Genomic DNA, 17,204 nt, shown 5'->3' on the forward strand with positions numbered 1-17,204 from the left:
CTGGAGTTTGCCCAAGTTCATATCCATTGCATCGGTGATGCCGTTCAGCCATCTCATCCTCTGACACCCTCTTCTCCTTCTACCCTTGATCTTTCCCAGCATCAGGGATTTTTCCAATGAGTCATCAGTTCACATCAGATGACCAAAATACTGAAGCTTCAGCTTTAGCATTAGTCCTTCCAGTGAATATTCAGGGTTGATTTCCTTTAGTATTGACTGTTGTGATTTCCTTGCTGTCCAAGGGACTTTCAGGAGTCTTCTTCAACACCACAGTTCAAAGGCATCAATTCTTTGGCATTCTGCTTTCTTTACGGTTCAGATTTCACAACAGTACATGACCACTGGGAAGACCGTAGCCTTGACTATACGGACCTTTGTCAGCGGAGTAACGTCTCTGCTTTTCAAAACCCTGTCTAGGTTTATCATCACTTTCCTCCCAAGAGGCAGTCATCTGATTTCATGGCTGCAGTTACTGTCTGCAGTGATTTTGGAGCCCAAGAAGAGGAAATTTGTTGCTACTTCCACCTTTTTCCTATTTGCCATGCAGTAGTGGGGCTGGACGCCCTGATCTTAGATTTTTTAGTATTTAGTCTTAAGCTGGCTCTTTCACTCTCTTCCTTCACCCTCATCAAGAGGCTCTTTAGTTCCTCTTTGCTTTCTACCATTAGAGTGGTGTCATCTGCACATGTGAGGTTGTTGATGTTTCTCCTTCCTAACTTGAGTCCAGCTTGTAACTCATCCAGGCTGGCATGTCTCATAATGTGCTCAGCATACAGATTAAACAAGCAAGTGAGAGCAGACAGGCCTGTTGTAGTCCTTTCTCAATCTTGAACCAATCAGTTGTTCCATACAGGTTCTAACCATTGCTTCTTGACCTGCATACAGGTTTCTTAGGAGGCAGGTAAGATGGTCTGCTATTACCATCTCTTTAAGAGCTTTCCATGGTTTGTCATGATCCACACAGTCAAAGTCTTTAGCATAGTCAATGATACAAAGATAGATGTTTTTCTGAAATTCCCTTGCTTTCTCTATAATCCCGCATATGCTGACAATTTGATCTCTAGTTCCTCTTCCTTTTCTAAACCCAGCTTGGACATCTGGAAGCTCTTGGTTCACATAATGCTGAAGCCTGGCATGCAGGATTTTAAGCATGACCTTACTATCATGGGAGATGAGTGCAATTGTCCGATGGCTGGCACTTTCTTTGTTACTACCCTTCTTAGGAATTGGGATGAAGATTGACCTTTTCCAGTCCTATGGCCACTGCTGAGTCTTTTAGATTTGCTGACATAATGAATGCAAAACATTGATAGCATCCTCCTTTAGGGATTTGAATAGTCCTGCTAGAATTTCATTGAATTTAGTAGCTTTATTGCACCGGTGCTTCTTAAGGCCCACTTGACTTTGCACTCTAGAACATCTGACTTTGGGTGACTAACCACATACATCATGGCAGTAATCTGGTTCATTAAGATTTTTTTTATACAGTTCTTCCATGTATTCTTTCCATCTCCTCTTGATCTCTTCAGCATCTACTAGGTCTTTACCATTTTTATCCTTTATTGTGCCCATCTTTGGGCAGAATACTCCCTTGATGTTTCCAGTTTTCCTGAAGAGATCTCTAGTCTTTCCTTTTTTGTTGTTTTCCTCTGTTATTGAGCATTGTTCCTTGAAGGCCTTCTTGTCTCTTGTAGCTATTCTTTGAAACTCTGCATTTAATTTGATGTACCTGTCCCTCTCTCCCTTGCTTTTCACATCTCTTCATTCTTCTGCTATTTGTAAAGTCTCCTCAGATAACCACTTTGCCTTCTTGCTTTTCTTTTTCTTTGGGATGGTTTTGTTTGCCGTCTCCTGTACAACATTACAGAACTGTGTCCATAGTTCTTCTAGATCTAGTCCCTTAAATCTATTTGTTACCTCTACTGTGAATGCATATGGGATTTGATTTAAGTCATACCTGACTGACCTGGTGTTTTTCCTGGTTTTCTTTAGTTTAAGCCTGAATTTTGCTATGAGAAGCTGATGATCTGAGCCACAGTCAACTCCAGGTCATGTTTTTGCTGACTGTATACAGTTTCTCCATCTTCGACTGCAAAGAATGTAATAAATCCGATTTCGGTATTGATCATTTGGTGATGTCCATATGTAAAGTTGTCTCTTGTGTTGTTAAAAAAGGGTATTTGCTATGACTAGTGCATTCTCTTGGCGGAATTCAGTTAGCCTTTGCCCTGTTTCATTTTGTTTTCCAAGGCTAAATTTGCTTGTTACTCTAGGTATATCTTGACTTCTTACTTTTGGATTCCAATCCCTGATGATGAATAAAACATCTTTCTTAGGTTTTAGTTCTGGAGGTCTTCTTTGTCTTCATAGCAGTGATCAGCTTCAGCTTCTTTGGCATCTGTGGTTGGGGACTGGATTACTGGATTACATAGACCTGGATTACTGTGATGTTGAATGGTTTGCCTTGGAAATGAACCGAGATCATTCTGTCATTTTTGAGGTTGCACCTAAGTACTGTATTTCAGACTCTTTTGTTGATTATGATGGTTACTCCATTTCTTCTATGGGATTCTTGCCCAGAGTAGTAGATATAATGGTCATTTGAATTAAATTCGCCCATTCCTGGCCATTTTAGTTTGCTGATTCCTAGGATGTTGATGTTTATTTTGACCATCTCCTGCTTGATCACTTCCAGTTATACACACATATATGTACATATTCTTTTTCAACATCTTTTCCATTATAGATTATTACAGGATGCTGAATATAGTTCTGTCTGCTATACGGTAGGACCTTATTATCTATTGTACATATAGTAGTGTGTATCAGTTAATCCTAAACTCCTAATTTACCTCCCCCACCCCACCACTGGCGGTTTCCTTTGTGCCTGCAGTGCAAGAGACCCTAGTTCGATCCCTGGGTCAGGAAGATCCCCTGGAAAAAGTAATGGCAACCCACTCCAGTATCCTGCTTGGGAAATCCCACCGACAGAGGAGCCTGGCGGGATACAGTCCATGGGATCTCAGAGAGTCAGACGCAACTGAGTGACCAACACTTTGACTTTCACCCCTGCTGCTATACCCCTTTGGTTTGTTTTCTATGTCTGTGAGTTCATTTCTGTTTTGTAAATAAGTTCAAGAATGGTGTTTATTTATCTGCGCTTGAAATGGTCAACGCTGTTAAGAACACTAAATATATGAGTTTTAGAAGAGATGCATATGTTTCAAATCTATTTATAGTACTCTTAGAACTGGCAAGTGGTACTATTGTCTATAGTAATAAACAAATTATGAAACTGTCCTGAGTAGTTTTTCTGTTTTAAGGTTTGTCAGTTAACAGATGAACAGATCCATCACCTTGTGAAAATGATACGTGATTTCAGCATTCTTTTTTACAGGGTAAGAGCAAACATTTTTCAACTATGCAACATGTTTCTTATTTCCCTTTAATTGCACCAAAAATGTTAAGGCTCTATGTAGTCATCTAAGGGTAAGAGTGTAGAGGCACAGTGCGAAGAAGTGACATGTTGTGGGCATAATTAACATCTTAAAATTTTAGGTCAAAGGTCAGTCCAAACTAACTATAATTATGTTAAATTATGTTTATACTAAGTTGAGGGACAGGTATGTTGGCATGTTACTTAGACTCATATTCTAATTTGGGGCATACAAAAGTAAAAGATAGTCTAGACAGAGAGTCATACTTTGGGAAAAATATAGACTTTGGTGCAATCACATTTTGCCACTTACCATTTGTGTGGTTAATATTATTTAGGTTACTTAATTTAGGTTTAGTTTATCTATAAAATAGAATAATATTTGTCTTAACACAGAGGCTGTTTTGAGAATAAGTCCTAACTAAATTGTAAATTTTGAAAGTTGTGTATATAGGCATGGGCTTCTCTGGTAGCTCACCTGTCAAGAATTTGCCTAACAATGCAGGAGACATGGATTCAATCCCTGGGTCAGGAAAATCCCCTGGAGAAGGAAATGGCAACCCTTTGCAATGGCAATCCCAGTGCCTGGGAAATCCCATGAATAGAGGAGCCTGGCGGGCTACAGTCCATGGGGTTGCAAAGAGTCAAACATGACTGAGCAACTAAGCAGAAACATATTTTATCTTTAAACAAATTATCAAAAATATGTCCTTTTTTCTCTACATTCCATTTTCTATGTTCAAAATGTTTATTTTTGCTATTGTTAGAAAGTCAGGTTTGTAGGATTCTTCATTAGTTGGCCTAAAGTGTTAATGAGTCTTTAGCTTTATATACCTGTCCTAAGTATCTGTGGCTGTTTCAATATTACTTATGCCCACTTGTGCTTTTAGGGAAAGATGGTTCCAAATAACTACCCATTTTCTGCCCAGATTAAGATGTGTATTTCAATACTCGGCTTAAATTATTATGGGCTTTTTTTTTTTTTTAGATTTTCAGCTTGTACTATTATTTGCTGTATTTCTGAGCTTTTAAATTTTCACACTGCTGATATAAATCCCAAACATTGTCTTTGGAGGAGTTTTCTGTGTATGTGAGTAGAATGAAACTGTGGCAGAGAATAGTCAGTGTCTTTTGAAATAGAACTTATGCCAAATGGAACATGTTTGCTGCTACGATGGCATCTGAATGTTTCTTCTTTTCCAGTGAACCTGTAAGATTAAAAACAACTGTCCTTTTCACGTCAGCAAAGAAGATGATCTTATTAAGCTTTACCCTGTAGAAATAAATTTTTTGGCTATTGAAACAAAGTGAGCAGCTTCAGTGTTCTAAAAATAATCAGATTTAAAGTTAATCTAATATTTTTCTTATAACCACATAATTATGTTTAATTATAAAAACCTTAAAAGCATGAAAGACATTTTAAATTATAGTACTTTTGTATCCTTTTTAGATAAGAGGGCAAAAAGCCATGCAAAGAGTAATTTTAAATACTAATAAGTTATAAAATAATGGCTTAATTACCTCACACAAATCTTATTTGACAAATGTTGCTGAATCTTGTCAATACCTTTTTCTCAGATGAAAGAAAGATTATGAGGATATATGTATAAACATGTACATTTTTAACAAATCATTTTTAGAAATGACTTTCAAGAATATATCAACACTGTTTTGTATATAACATAATGTTTGTTTGTTTGTTTTTAGTGCTGCAAAGTGCGATCTGCTCTCTCTCAACACTATAAGGTTTACAAGCGTCCTAATTGTGGTCAGTGTTGCTGCAAAATAACTGTGTATCGCTTAGGGGAGAATAACAGAATGACATATTTCTGTCCTCACTGTCAGAAGGAAAATCCTCAGCATGTTGACATATGGTGAGAAATCTAATTTAAAGTGTACTGTTTGCCCCAATTCTCTTAACAAAAGGGCTATTAATAAGAGAACATAGCTGAAGAGCTATCAGGCTATTAAGAACAGAACATAACTCATTTGAGGGCTTGGAAGAAAATAGTAAATAATATCCTCCAAAAACCAGAAAGATCTGGAGATGATTTATGAGCCTCTTCTGATTCTGCAGAAAATCTGTAAGTTTGATGTTAATATCCAGGCTTTGGCTTTTGTCTCATTTATAAAATGATTACCAGGAAGTGTAGTTTTGTCAATAATTGGAAAAATGCAACTACTTTCCAAAGGTCTTAATTAATAGTAGAAAACATTAGCAAACTCTCTTTACAGAATTGCTGTCTTTCTGGTGAAGCAACCAACTACTTATTAAACATAGACGTAGTGATTCAGCCAGTGGCTGAGTCAGTCTGTTCCCATTCTGCGTTCCAGGGCAGGGAACTCAACACTGGGTGGGTTCAAGGACACACTGGCTCCACTGCGAGAATTGAGCTAAAACTGTGTTGATCTCCTGACCTGCACAAGCCCCTGCTCTGACCCGTGGAGTACAGTGGTACTTCGGGCCTCCTGAAGTAGGTGTCAGTTCAGAACTAGGGTCCTGTAGTTTGCAAAATGTTTGCTGATTTCTCCTTCCCCAGTATACACTTACCCTGGTAAGATGCCGTAGGTCTCTTTGGGGAAGGCTGGGTGAAATATTAACCATGTAAAGGAGCTGCAGGATTTGTGATTTTAAGTCCGAATAATCAGTACAGACATGAAGCACACTAAGTGCTACCAGACTGCAGGGACATTAGCTCTTTATAGGTACACAAAAGCTTGGGGAAATCTCATAGAAAAAGTGTAATTTGATGTTTCTTTTAGAGATATAATTTTGGCTAAGTAAATGAGCAAGCAGACATTATTTAATTGGAAAAGCATTGCCACAAACCTCAAATCATTGATGGTAACACTGGCCAAGCCACGTGAAGACTGCAAGCTGTTCAATAGGAAAAGCTAGTTTTACAGTTAGGGTGGAGTTAACTGGTCAGAATCAGTAGTACTAGGAATGGTTCATGTCTCACCTAAATCAGTAGATTAAAGACTTTTTAATTGATTATAGCAATGTTAGGATAGAAAATGAAGAAACACACATGAAACTTGTGTAGTATAATGGGCAAGAGATGGTTACTAGGCCTGAAGTCAAGACACTGGAAATGGAGGAAAAAATAGTCACCTAAAGCCAGCAAAAATTATGACAGATTTGATATGTGGGGTAATGCAAAAAATTCCAAGCCCCCAAACAGAAATTTTCACTTTACAGGACTGGGAAAGATGGGTGGAATGGAAGAGAGAAATCCAAGTTTTGGATATGTGGACCAGATCCATATATGATGGATAATGAAGACTTGATGGTTACACCTGTGTTGTTGGTGGAAGTATTAACACAGAATTGATTCACTGGAAAAGTATAGAGAAAATAAGCAAGGTCTGAGCTTTGGAGAGTATCCCTAACTACACAGTAGGGGGAAAAGAGGCAGAGAGGGAACAGGATGCGGTGGTTGGAGACAGGAGGGCAAGCAGGGAGATACACGTCTGTGAGGAGGCCTGGGAGGGCGGAGGCACCGTTTTGTCTGGGGAGCTCAGGGCCCTGGGACGGGAGTGATGTGGTCCAGATCCCCATTACGTCTCCATCAGTAAGTATGTCTGCAGCTGTCTTTTGTTTTTTCTTCCTTGTTCCTATGTTTCATTTTCTTCATCACCTTTTGTTAACAGTTACTTTTCTCTAAACCATGCCATATCCCCCTTTTTTTCAGCTTCCTCACCCCATTTTACTATCAGAGATCTGAAATATGGTTAGATAATGTTATATTACACAAATTTAAGGGTTTCTTATTTTTAATATTACATTTATTCAATCAAAAACGTATAAGAGTTTCTGGCAGAAGACATTCAATATATATTCATCTACTGAATAAGTGATTAATATTCCACATGTATTTGTTTTCTATGAATTGATAGCTTTTGAAAATTTTAAAAATTCACATTTTTCCAGATTGTCAAATAAGCAAAGTTCTTTTGAAACTAGGATTCAAAGCCTCAAGGGTTCCCTGAAAGAGTCTTGGAAGTCAACTGTGAGCTGTAGAGGCATGGTGCACTGGATATGTCCTGGGCCCTCAAGTCCCTCCCTCCTAACCTGGTTCTGTTTTATATGTTGGCACCCAGCTGAAGACTTATTGCAGAATAAGTGTGTACATAATAAAGCATTTGAAAACAAGTAATATTTGCCCCACTCTTAGAGATTTCTACAAGTAAGTATATTCTAGTCATTGTCCGGATGAGCATTTGAGCACTTTTTATATTGACTAAACTTTTTTCGTTTTAAAGTCATTTCAAATTCAAATGAAATATTAAAAATCCCCATCATAATGATCTAAATTCTTGTGTTCCTTCAGTCACTAAAAATTTACTTCAGTCCTTCCTGAAGTCCTACCCAGATTTTCTAGTCTATTGGTCACACCATACTTTGCATACCTGTACCGTGTATTGTTGGCTCTTCTTGCATACTAACTAGCAAAATCTGTGTGTGTGAGTATTGTTTCCATGAAGGGAAACTGCATTATTCTTTGACTTTACTGGAGTCTTTATAATTTCTTTCTCACTTTTTCATTTTTTCTGCTGTTGACTTTATTAGGGTCTGCAATACATCAAGTGCTGGGATAGCACAGAGAAAATATAATAGTGACTCTGTGACTAATACGTTCCCACATGGTGCTGCTGCTCAGTCCTTTATCTGAGGACCACCAGCCCTCAGCTTCCCCTCTACCAGGCTGTTCCTCGGTCACTGGTGGATGGTGCATGTTTGAATGGACTTGGGGCCCTGGTCATGACATCCCCTAAGCAAGGAATGGAGCAGCATCTCTTGAATTGGACATTTGAGACAGTCCACCTGCTCCCTGACATCACCAGGGCATGTGGTCCCTGGGCACCGAGCAGGTACATGGTGGTGCTGGCAGCACATGGGCTTTGCCCAGAGAGAACCCCAGGCCTCACGCCACGGACAGCGCCCTCCACGTCGTGCTGCTGGAATGACTGCTTCCATCCTCCACCCTCCCCTCCCCCCTCCACAGAGGACCACACAGCAAGCCACGAAAGCTTCCTGAGTGTCTGGCAGATTTGCCTCTGCAGCAGGGCCTACAGGATGTTTTGACAGACTGGGTATGAGGGAAAAGTGTTACAGACAGCTCCCAGGTTTCTTGCCTCATCAGCTGAGTGCATGGTGATGCCATTTACCGAGATGTGACAAACCAGCAGGATTGCAGATTGGGGGCAGGGGTCCAGACTTTTATCTGTACAAGTTTCCTGTGGCTGCTATAACAGGTTACCAGCAACCAGATAGCTTAAAGCAGCAGCAGTTTATTCTCTCATGGTTCTGAATGCTAGCAGTTCAGCATTATTCTCACTGGGCCAGAGTCACAGTGTGGGCAGGCTGTGTACCCCTAGCCCAGCGGCTCTTGCGGGGAATCCATTCCTTGCCTTTTCTAGCTTCTGGTAATTCTAATGTCCTTCATGTGTGGCTATATGATCCCAGTCTCTGCCTTCCTTTCTGCATGTATCAAATCTCTCTCTGCCTCACTCTCTCTTAAGGATACTTGTGTTTGGATTAAGAGATCACTCTGATAATCTTTTGGAGGTCATTATTCAGCCTACTGCAGACATGTTAAGGTTGAAATTCTGGTGAACTGTCCAATTGGGGACTGGAAATAATTTATTACTAGATTGTTAAGACATGGAGCAGTTAGGAGAAAATGCTTCCAAAGCTTCTGTATGTAACAATAAATATCCTCTTATGGTAAATTTATAGGATAGAAAATGAAAATGGTGAAAAGTTGGAGCACATTAAAAATCTGAAGGTTATTTAAATTTTTTGTGCTTTACTTAATTATGAATAAATGCATGATGCTGCTGCCTCTCATAGTAAGTCAGTAGAGGGCAAGCATTAGGTCAAGTAAATTCTTTAGAAGGTCTGGTATTGCATAGGAATAAGAAATATTTTTTAAATTTTATTAAACTATAGTTGATTTAGAGGGATAAGAAATATTGAATAGCATTAAAAGTCAAGATAAGTAAAGATAAAAGAACCATAATGAGATGTGTCTTACTTTCAGATTTTCTTATGCTATTTATGATTTTACCAGACAAGTCTGAATTTAAAACCTATTATAATTATATGTAGGGAGCAAAATATTACAGAAGACAAGACTACTTTTGAAAGTCAAAGAAGTCATGTTCTGAAATGTAAGGTAGAAAGCCTTTACCAGAAGAGTGTTTTTTCAATATTAATGTTTGGACACACGAAAGGAATCCATGACACTGCCTTGGTTGCTAAACCGTGTGATGTGCTCTGTAGACTCAGAAACGTGCTACAGAGCAGGACTATATCAGAGCTTAGAAAGGCACTTCCTTTAACAATACAGAGTCAATTAGAAGTTCAGGGTAGAGAATCATACTTTACGTCTGTGCCATAAATCGAGGTTGGTTTTACTATTTGCTTACTAATCTCTTAGTTAGATATCAACATGAGAGAGTTTCACATGAAGGGAAATAACGTTAAGTATAGATATCTTCCTCATCATAGTAGATTGTAGCTCAACTAATTGCCACAGTGCTGAGTAGATGTTGAGAAATTCCAGAGGCACACAAAGTAAATGTGAAGCTTTTCTCATCTTAACAGTTATTTCTTTAATTTCTGCATAACTTTTTTCCTCCCTAATTTGGTCGAATAAAGATAGTTTTGCTTCAGGAAGAGTCCCACTTACTTTAAAAATTAGTTCCGAAATGTTCCCTAGTGGTTAGGTCAACTGCTTTTAGTTGGTTTAAAAGCACACATACACAGTTCTTCGACTGTAAGACGTTTGTTAGTTCTGTCTTTAACGGCAATTTTCAGGACCCAAGTGAAAACATTCTGAGACATAGAACTTCTAACCAATAGTAAACGTGTAGCATTTGGGTATTAGTGGTTCTGTAATTGTTTCTGGGGCACTCAGAATGTATAAGAACAAGGCCATAATAAAAGTGTTAATGATTAACTTCAGGACACATTCTCTTCTAGCATGCTGCCAGTTAGAAACACCACAGTCAGTTGGCCTTCTAGCAGAGAGGGTCATCTTATGGACTGTGTGGCCCAGAAATCTGAAGAGCAGTGGACATGTGAAGTCTGTACTCTAATAAATAAGCCATCTTCTAAGACATGTGATGCTTGCCTGACTTCAAGGCCTGCAGGTAAGACTGAATTTTGATTCTGAGTTCCTGCCATTTCAAAGAGGATAAATTGCACAAAGTCAAGTATATATCTTGTTCCATTTTGATATTTCACAACTAACTAAAATGCCTTCTTTCTGAAAGGTTTAAAATAATTGCCAGCCTTTGCGTGTAAACCATGCTAATATTCTGTTGAGCTCTTTTTTTTTGTTTTTAAACAGGGAGGGAAGACATGGTATGTGCCTTTGTATCTCAAAAAACTGAGATGATCACATCTGTTCTCTGTTTCTAATGAATTATTCAATAAACCGTTGTTTTATGCAGATTTCAGCAACTTTTGAGTTTGTTATTCAGTCCAAGTGGTTCATAATTTGAAACGGAGGATTTCTGTAAGAATATCTTTGCAGGTGGAATAGAAAAATGCTGAATTTATTCCTCTTTCTTTATCCCTCCTACCCCTTGTTATTAAAATCTTTACCCAGACAATTGTACTGATTTCATTCAAATTCTTCAAAATAACTCTTCATAGCTCACAATTTCATGCGTTCAGAGAATGTAAAACCTCAGAGGAAACCTGTGATTAAGAACCATCTCATTGATGTGGCTTCTATTGTGTTCTCAAAGTGTTCTTTCTTTCTTCAATTAGGGAGGAGAAAGTCCGTTCTTGACTTCTGGATCCCACATTGTGTGAGCTGTCATATTGTGTTTTGTTCTCTGGGCCAGAGAGGCAGGCATCACCCCTTACACAGCTTCACTGGGAGCAGAAGGAACTGTGTCTCCTATTTCTGGCCCTCCCTTCTTCAATATCATTCAACAGAGAGCCCTCAGAAAATCACAGTCTTAGATTTCCACATTTATTTTGACATTCTGAAATGCCTTTACACATCTTAATTGTTTTCTTATTTTTTCTGAATATGAAAGGCATATATATCTCAAGAGCAATTTAGAATAAATTACAGTACAGATTCTAAGATGCTGTCTTGAAACATATTTAATAAATGCAAATCTTTGTAATTCATCTTTACTTTTTTGTAATAAGCCTTTTACTTGGTCTTGTCATTCACAGACACATTCCTCATGATCTAGATACAGGCTCTAACTGCTGATCTAAAGCTTTGTGGGATGTCCCCTCTTAACTACACTGCATTAATATTTGGTCTGACAGTTGCAAAATTGATAGCCCAATAACCTTTAAATGCTAAAGCACAATATAAAGCGTAATAAATATAAATCTTTATTAAACCCAACTCTGAGTCCCTGGAAGTTGTTGAAATTTTGCACTTCATGTAATACTTTATTTCCTAATCAGAAGGTGGCTAATTCTGGATTCCTCAAGCTAACTTTGTATTATTAGTTATATACATTAAGTCACTGTAATAAATGAACTGAATGTTTTAATCAGATGAAAAGATGTTTCAAATAGTCAGTGTATTTAAAGGAATACTATAGAATTACTTGTCTCTTTTTCCAGATTCAGTACTCAGGAATGAAGGAAATCCTACTGTCTTTAACAACTTAGTGAAATACCCTTGTAATAGCTTTGGAAAACCGAAGGCGAAAGTGAAGATCAACAGGAAAACTGCATTTGGAACTACAACTCTTGTTTTGACAGATTTCAGCAATAAATACAGTGCTTTGGAAAGAGAAGAAAGCCACAATCATATACCAGATGGGGAGTTTCCAAGCCCTCCTCCTAACGTGTGTGGAAGTGATACACTGAACACCTCCAAGGAGAGAACAAACTATAGAAGTCAACCATCTAACAAAATAAATATATCACCTATAGTCTACTCTCAGTATAAATTATTTAGTCCAGCACATAAAAAATTAAAAACAACCCACTATTCATCACCAGATCTTAAAAGTTGCAACCCTGGATTTTCTAACAGGTATGATGCTTCTCACCTTGGTCTTTAAGGTATTTGTGTTAAGTTTTAAGGATGAAGAAGAATCATCCATTGCTAAGGAAGCCTAATTGATCTTGGAAATGTAAATCAAACCCGGAAAGACTTTTACAGTATTCAATAATTTGCATCCCTTTCTTCCTCTAGCTTATAATACTACAGAAGGGAAGGGAATGAAAAACAGAATTTCCTCCATCCGTAGAAAACTTGGTTTTGGTTTTTCTGACCACTGTATACATGCTTAATACAGAAAGTTAGGAAATATTGGAAATTATGAATACAAATAATTAAATACCCCCCCAGTCATACTGGTTATTAGTCTCCACTGTTAGCAGTGTTCTGTTTTATTTTTTTTAACTTTTCTTCCAATGAAAGATAGTTCTTCTAACAGGGAAACTGTTCATTTAGTAAATGTCCTCTGTTCTGAAGGAAAGGGATCTGAGACATTTTTAGTGACATTTCTGCTAAAGAAAGTGGCTGTATTTCAAACAGCCAAGGAGAGTGGCAGGCATTGTTTCAACCAAAAAGGCTTGAAAAGCATGTGTACTACTTTTGGACATGAAATTAAAAGGTTGTAATTTCAGTTAATGAATACTACCAGACCACATATGTTTTTAAGAGACTACTAGGAGAAGGCAATGGCACTCCAATACTTTTGCCTGGAAAATCCCATGGGCAGAGGAACCTGGTAGGCTGCAGTCCATGGGGTCGCGAAGAGTCATACACGACTGAGCGACTTCACTTTGACTTTTCACTTTCATGCATTGGAGAAGGAAATGGCAACCCATTCCAGTGTTCTTGCCTGGAGAATCCCAAGAATGGGGGAGCCTGGTGGGCTGCCATTTCTGGGGTCACACAGAATCGGACACAACTGAAGTGACTTAGCAGCAGCAGCAGCTATACATTCAGGAGAAGACACCAATTGCTGTCACCAGAGATACAGTGACTTTAGTAAACAGTGTCATCCTTGTTCCTTAATAATTATTGGCAGCTCTTCCTACTGTTCTTCTCCAGCCTTATTTAATAGTTTGTCTGGGGCTCCTGATGACCATATCTCCATCAGGGAGAGACTTCTCTCCACAATTTTCTTTTCCTTCAGAAAGCAGACATTGTGTATCCAGCATCTTTACATGAAGTGAAGAATATTTTAAATGAAGTGAAGGTGGGTCTTCTTGCCAGTGGGAGATGAGCAGGGGAAGAGCTGCTGTGGGTGGGCTCTGAAGTAATCTCAGGAGGGGTTCTGGTTTCCACCCTCTCTGATTAGCTGTGTCTTTGCTCATGGAAAGATTATTCCTCTGGGTAGTGAGGCGAAGGACCACCAGTGCACACACCTAGAGTAACCTCTGGGAATCCTTGTAACTTATTTCATAACAGAATTCTGAGATGATTTTTGGCCAATAGATGCTTTAATCTCAAGTTCCCCTTACTAGTTCTAAATTTATCATCAGTTTATCTTGATAAATTATTCTTGGCTAATTTTTTGTTGTTCTTCCTAATCACTTATTATAACTTGTTTGACTTTTATCTGTAATACTCATAAAATAGAGACATTTGAGTTAAGTTATGGAGGGGAAACTTAACTGCTCAATCAGTATACCATCTCTTCGCTTAACGCTAATTAACGTTTCATGATGAAAGTTCATGAAGGAGCTAGTTTAGAGGGCCCGAGTTGGTAGGCTTTCCTGAAAGAAAATCGTTTTTGAACAGCCTTTTTTGTTGTGTCCCATAAGTGGAAAGAAGCAGATGTGATTGTTTAAAAATATTGTGGCTGTTTTTGTACTCAGATGAAGTATCTTGGCATATTTTTATTTCCTTGGTGCTTTGTAGAAAATCTCAGACAATTTAACTAATGAATTAGGGATTTAAAAAACATTAATGTAACCTTAAATTTAAATGATTTCTTCATAAGCCATTAGTAATAGGGTCATATGATTAATCACACGCAAACAGCATTACTTAGAAACACTGCTGCATGCGAATGTGTTGAATGTAAGAACCCCAGGAATGCGACTCTAAAATCAATCAAGATCAACTAGCAGAATAAATGTCAAGTGATGAAATACATTCACCCAGCAGCCCTTCTGCACCCAGCTACTTTACAAGGAATAAATTGCAAATTACTGTCATTTATTTCATTTTTCTCCTTGTCTGACAGCTATAGTGTTCATCTCGTGGACAAGATGCTGAGCAGAAGCTCACAACATAATAGGATTAAAGCAGGTGGTCCACTCAGAGAAGTGATAGCCAGTTCATTTTTTCTTTAATAATTATATGGTAATTAATTTGCCTTTTGTTCTCTTAATTACTGATCTCATCACCACATGATACATGCTATGTTGACAGGGCGTATTTTCAGATTGGTCTTTAGACAGATTTGAATTGAATCCAGCTACTGGATTATAAATCAGATAGTTGAACCAATTTTTAAGCAGTTAAGAATGACTGTTAGACAGTTTTAAGTCTTTGATCCAATTATTATAAATACAGAGCAAAACACAGTGATACCACTTCAAAGAAATCATACATGTGTTTCAGGTTGAAGTTTTTCCTGAGCTCATGTAGATGAGAGAAATGAGATAAAATCAGTCTGCTGCCATCAGGGTTGCCAAATTCTACCTCTAATCACCAGTGAAGCACTGGCACCTTGTACATGCTCCTGGGTCACCTTTTGGAGTTTTCAGTCCCCAAGAATGTCAGAGCCACCTGGGACCATCCAGGATGAGTCATTTAACCTCTGTTTGTTTGTTTGCTGTGATCCTTGAAATACTACTGAACTACAAGATATACATTCAGTGAGACTGATTAATTTTTAAAAATTAGATAATATTTTTATTATAATCACCTGATCTGTATAATAAGTTAAATCATGATAAATTGGTCATTGAAAAAAATACCCACTTTAAAATTGAAAACCTGTGCTTGGTAATGTCCTCCTTGATAATAGCTTTTGTCTGATGTGTTTAATATTATTTGAACAATGCTTATTGAACATGTTCAGTGTTTATTATTAAGTATGTATTGAGAACCTATTGTGCATTATAAGCATTACTCTTGATTCTAATGACTTTTACCTCAGCAAACTACAGTGAGCAGAGCTAAAAACAGCCCACCCCCAGTTTTAATAAGTAAAGTTTTACAGAGACAGTCCCATTTCTTGTTGGTTTACATATTCTTTCTGGCTACTTTTCATGATAAAACAGCAGACTTGAATATTTTGTAACAGAAACCAAAAAAACCATGAGCCTAAAAGTATGTCCCTTCTGAAAAGATTCACCAACCCTGATCTATTATATTGACGATTTATGCCGTGCTTAGTCATAGATTTGTGTTGCGACCGCATGGACTGTAGCTCTACAGGTTCCTCTGTCCTTGGGGGTTCTTAAGGTAAGAATAATGGAGTGGGTTGCCATGCCCTCCTCCACTGACCATTTGTAATCCAATATTAATATTTAAGATAACAGTCTTAGTTATCAAAATAAGTTAAACTATTCCATATGCTGTTTACCCAAGAAAACACTTTGCTACATTATTGAGAGTTTTTAAAGTAATGATGGAAACAAAGAGGAACCAGAATGTCCTCAGTTAATCAGAACATTTAATTATTCTGGGTAATGTTTGTTATCATGAAATGAAGATTTGTCTCGTGTCTTTGGAGCCTGTGTGTTCTTGGTCACAGTAACTCGGTCCTCTGACACGTACTGTGTGTATGTTCAGTCTCTGGGGTTCTGATTCTGCCAGCCATCTGGTGTAGAGGCAGATGATTCTGAGGAGCTGCCCAGTAATCCTGAAGCTTCTGGTCAATGGGCCATACTCAGAGGGCCAGGATAAGATAGCATATGGTATTTTTTAATTTATCATTGTACTAAGGAAGAAAGGGAATGGAAGATAGAAATGAGGAACTTACAAGAGACACTGGAGTCTTTCCTTCCTACCTTGATCCTATCTTCCACCATGCTCCTCTCCAAAATAGCTTTACTAATAAGGGAATCTAAACCTCTCCCTGGATTTGTGAAGCTGGAGATTTCTAGGTTGAAGCAAGTGGGTTCAAAAATGTTTGATTGTTAACCCCAGCCTTCCAAATAATAAAATTATGTTTGCATATGTGTACTTTTTAAAAGAAAGCATCAGTTTATTTCCTTCTCTTAAGATTTTTAACTTTATTTTCTCCTCCTCTAAATTTTTTGTAAGCATTATTTATTGCCCTCTTGCTTTGATTTTGAAATCACTCAACTTCTCTACAACTATCCAAATGTTTAACTTCTCTTGGAGTTAAGATTTTAATATTTACTCTTTCGGAGGCACTGATGAAACCAAAGGAGATGGAAAAGAGAAGTCTTTTGCCTTTCACCTTATTAATTTCTGGTTAGTGTTCCCTGTGATTCTAAATAATAAGCCACCATCCCCAAAACTGAAAGTGCTACCAACAAAATACCTGCTGAGGAATATTTAATAATAACAGTTTCTTCACAATGCCCACAGCTGCTTTCATCTCATAGACGCGGCTGCACAAACAGCTTCAGAAACTACCCTCAGGATGTTTGAGTCCATTTAAAGCAATATAGTTAAATGTCTTTTATAAACAAGTGTAGACCAGCTTCATCACAAATAAAAGATCCCTTGTATGTCAATTATATCTCAATTGAAACTGGAAAAAATATCTCACACTCTGAACATTTTGATGAGATATGATGCCTTGAGATATTATAGGAACGAGTATGTGAAGC

The 17,204-nt window shown here is 37.9% G+C and overlaps 1 protein-coding gene across 1 annotated transcript in view; it reads left to right on the top strand.

Moving 5' to 3' along the window:
* Positions 1 to 17,204, top strand: part of NEIL3 (nei like DNA glycosylase 3) — a 45,489-nt gene that overhangs the window by 23,934 nt on the left and 4,351 nt on the right. Inside the window, exons 5-8 of the mRNA XM_040243240.1 lie at positions 3,324 to 3,398; positions 5,144 to 5,310; positions 10,428 to 10,597; positions 12,048 to 12,465. Of these exons, the coding sequence (XP_040099174.1) occupies positions 3,324 to 3,398; positions 5,144 to 5,310; positions 10,428 to 10,597; positions 12,048 to 12,465 (830 nt within the window). The remainder of the gene's footprint in view (positions 1 to 3,323; positions 3,399 to 5,143; positions 5,311 to 10,427; positions 10,598 to 12,047; positions 12,466 to 17,204) is intronic.

The sequence above is a fragment of the Oryx dammah genome, unplaced genomic scaffold (genome assembly GCF_014754425.2).
Source record: "Oryx dammah isolate SB20612 unplaced genomic scaffold, SCBI_Odam_1.1 HiC_scaffold_7, whole genome shotgun sequence".
Classification (NCBI taxonomy): Eukaryota; Metazoa; Chordata; class Mammalia; order Artiodactyla; family Bovidae; genus Oryx; species Oryx dammah.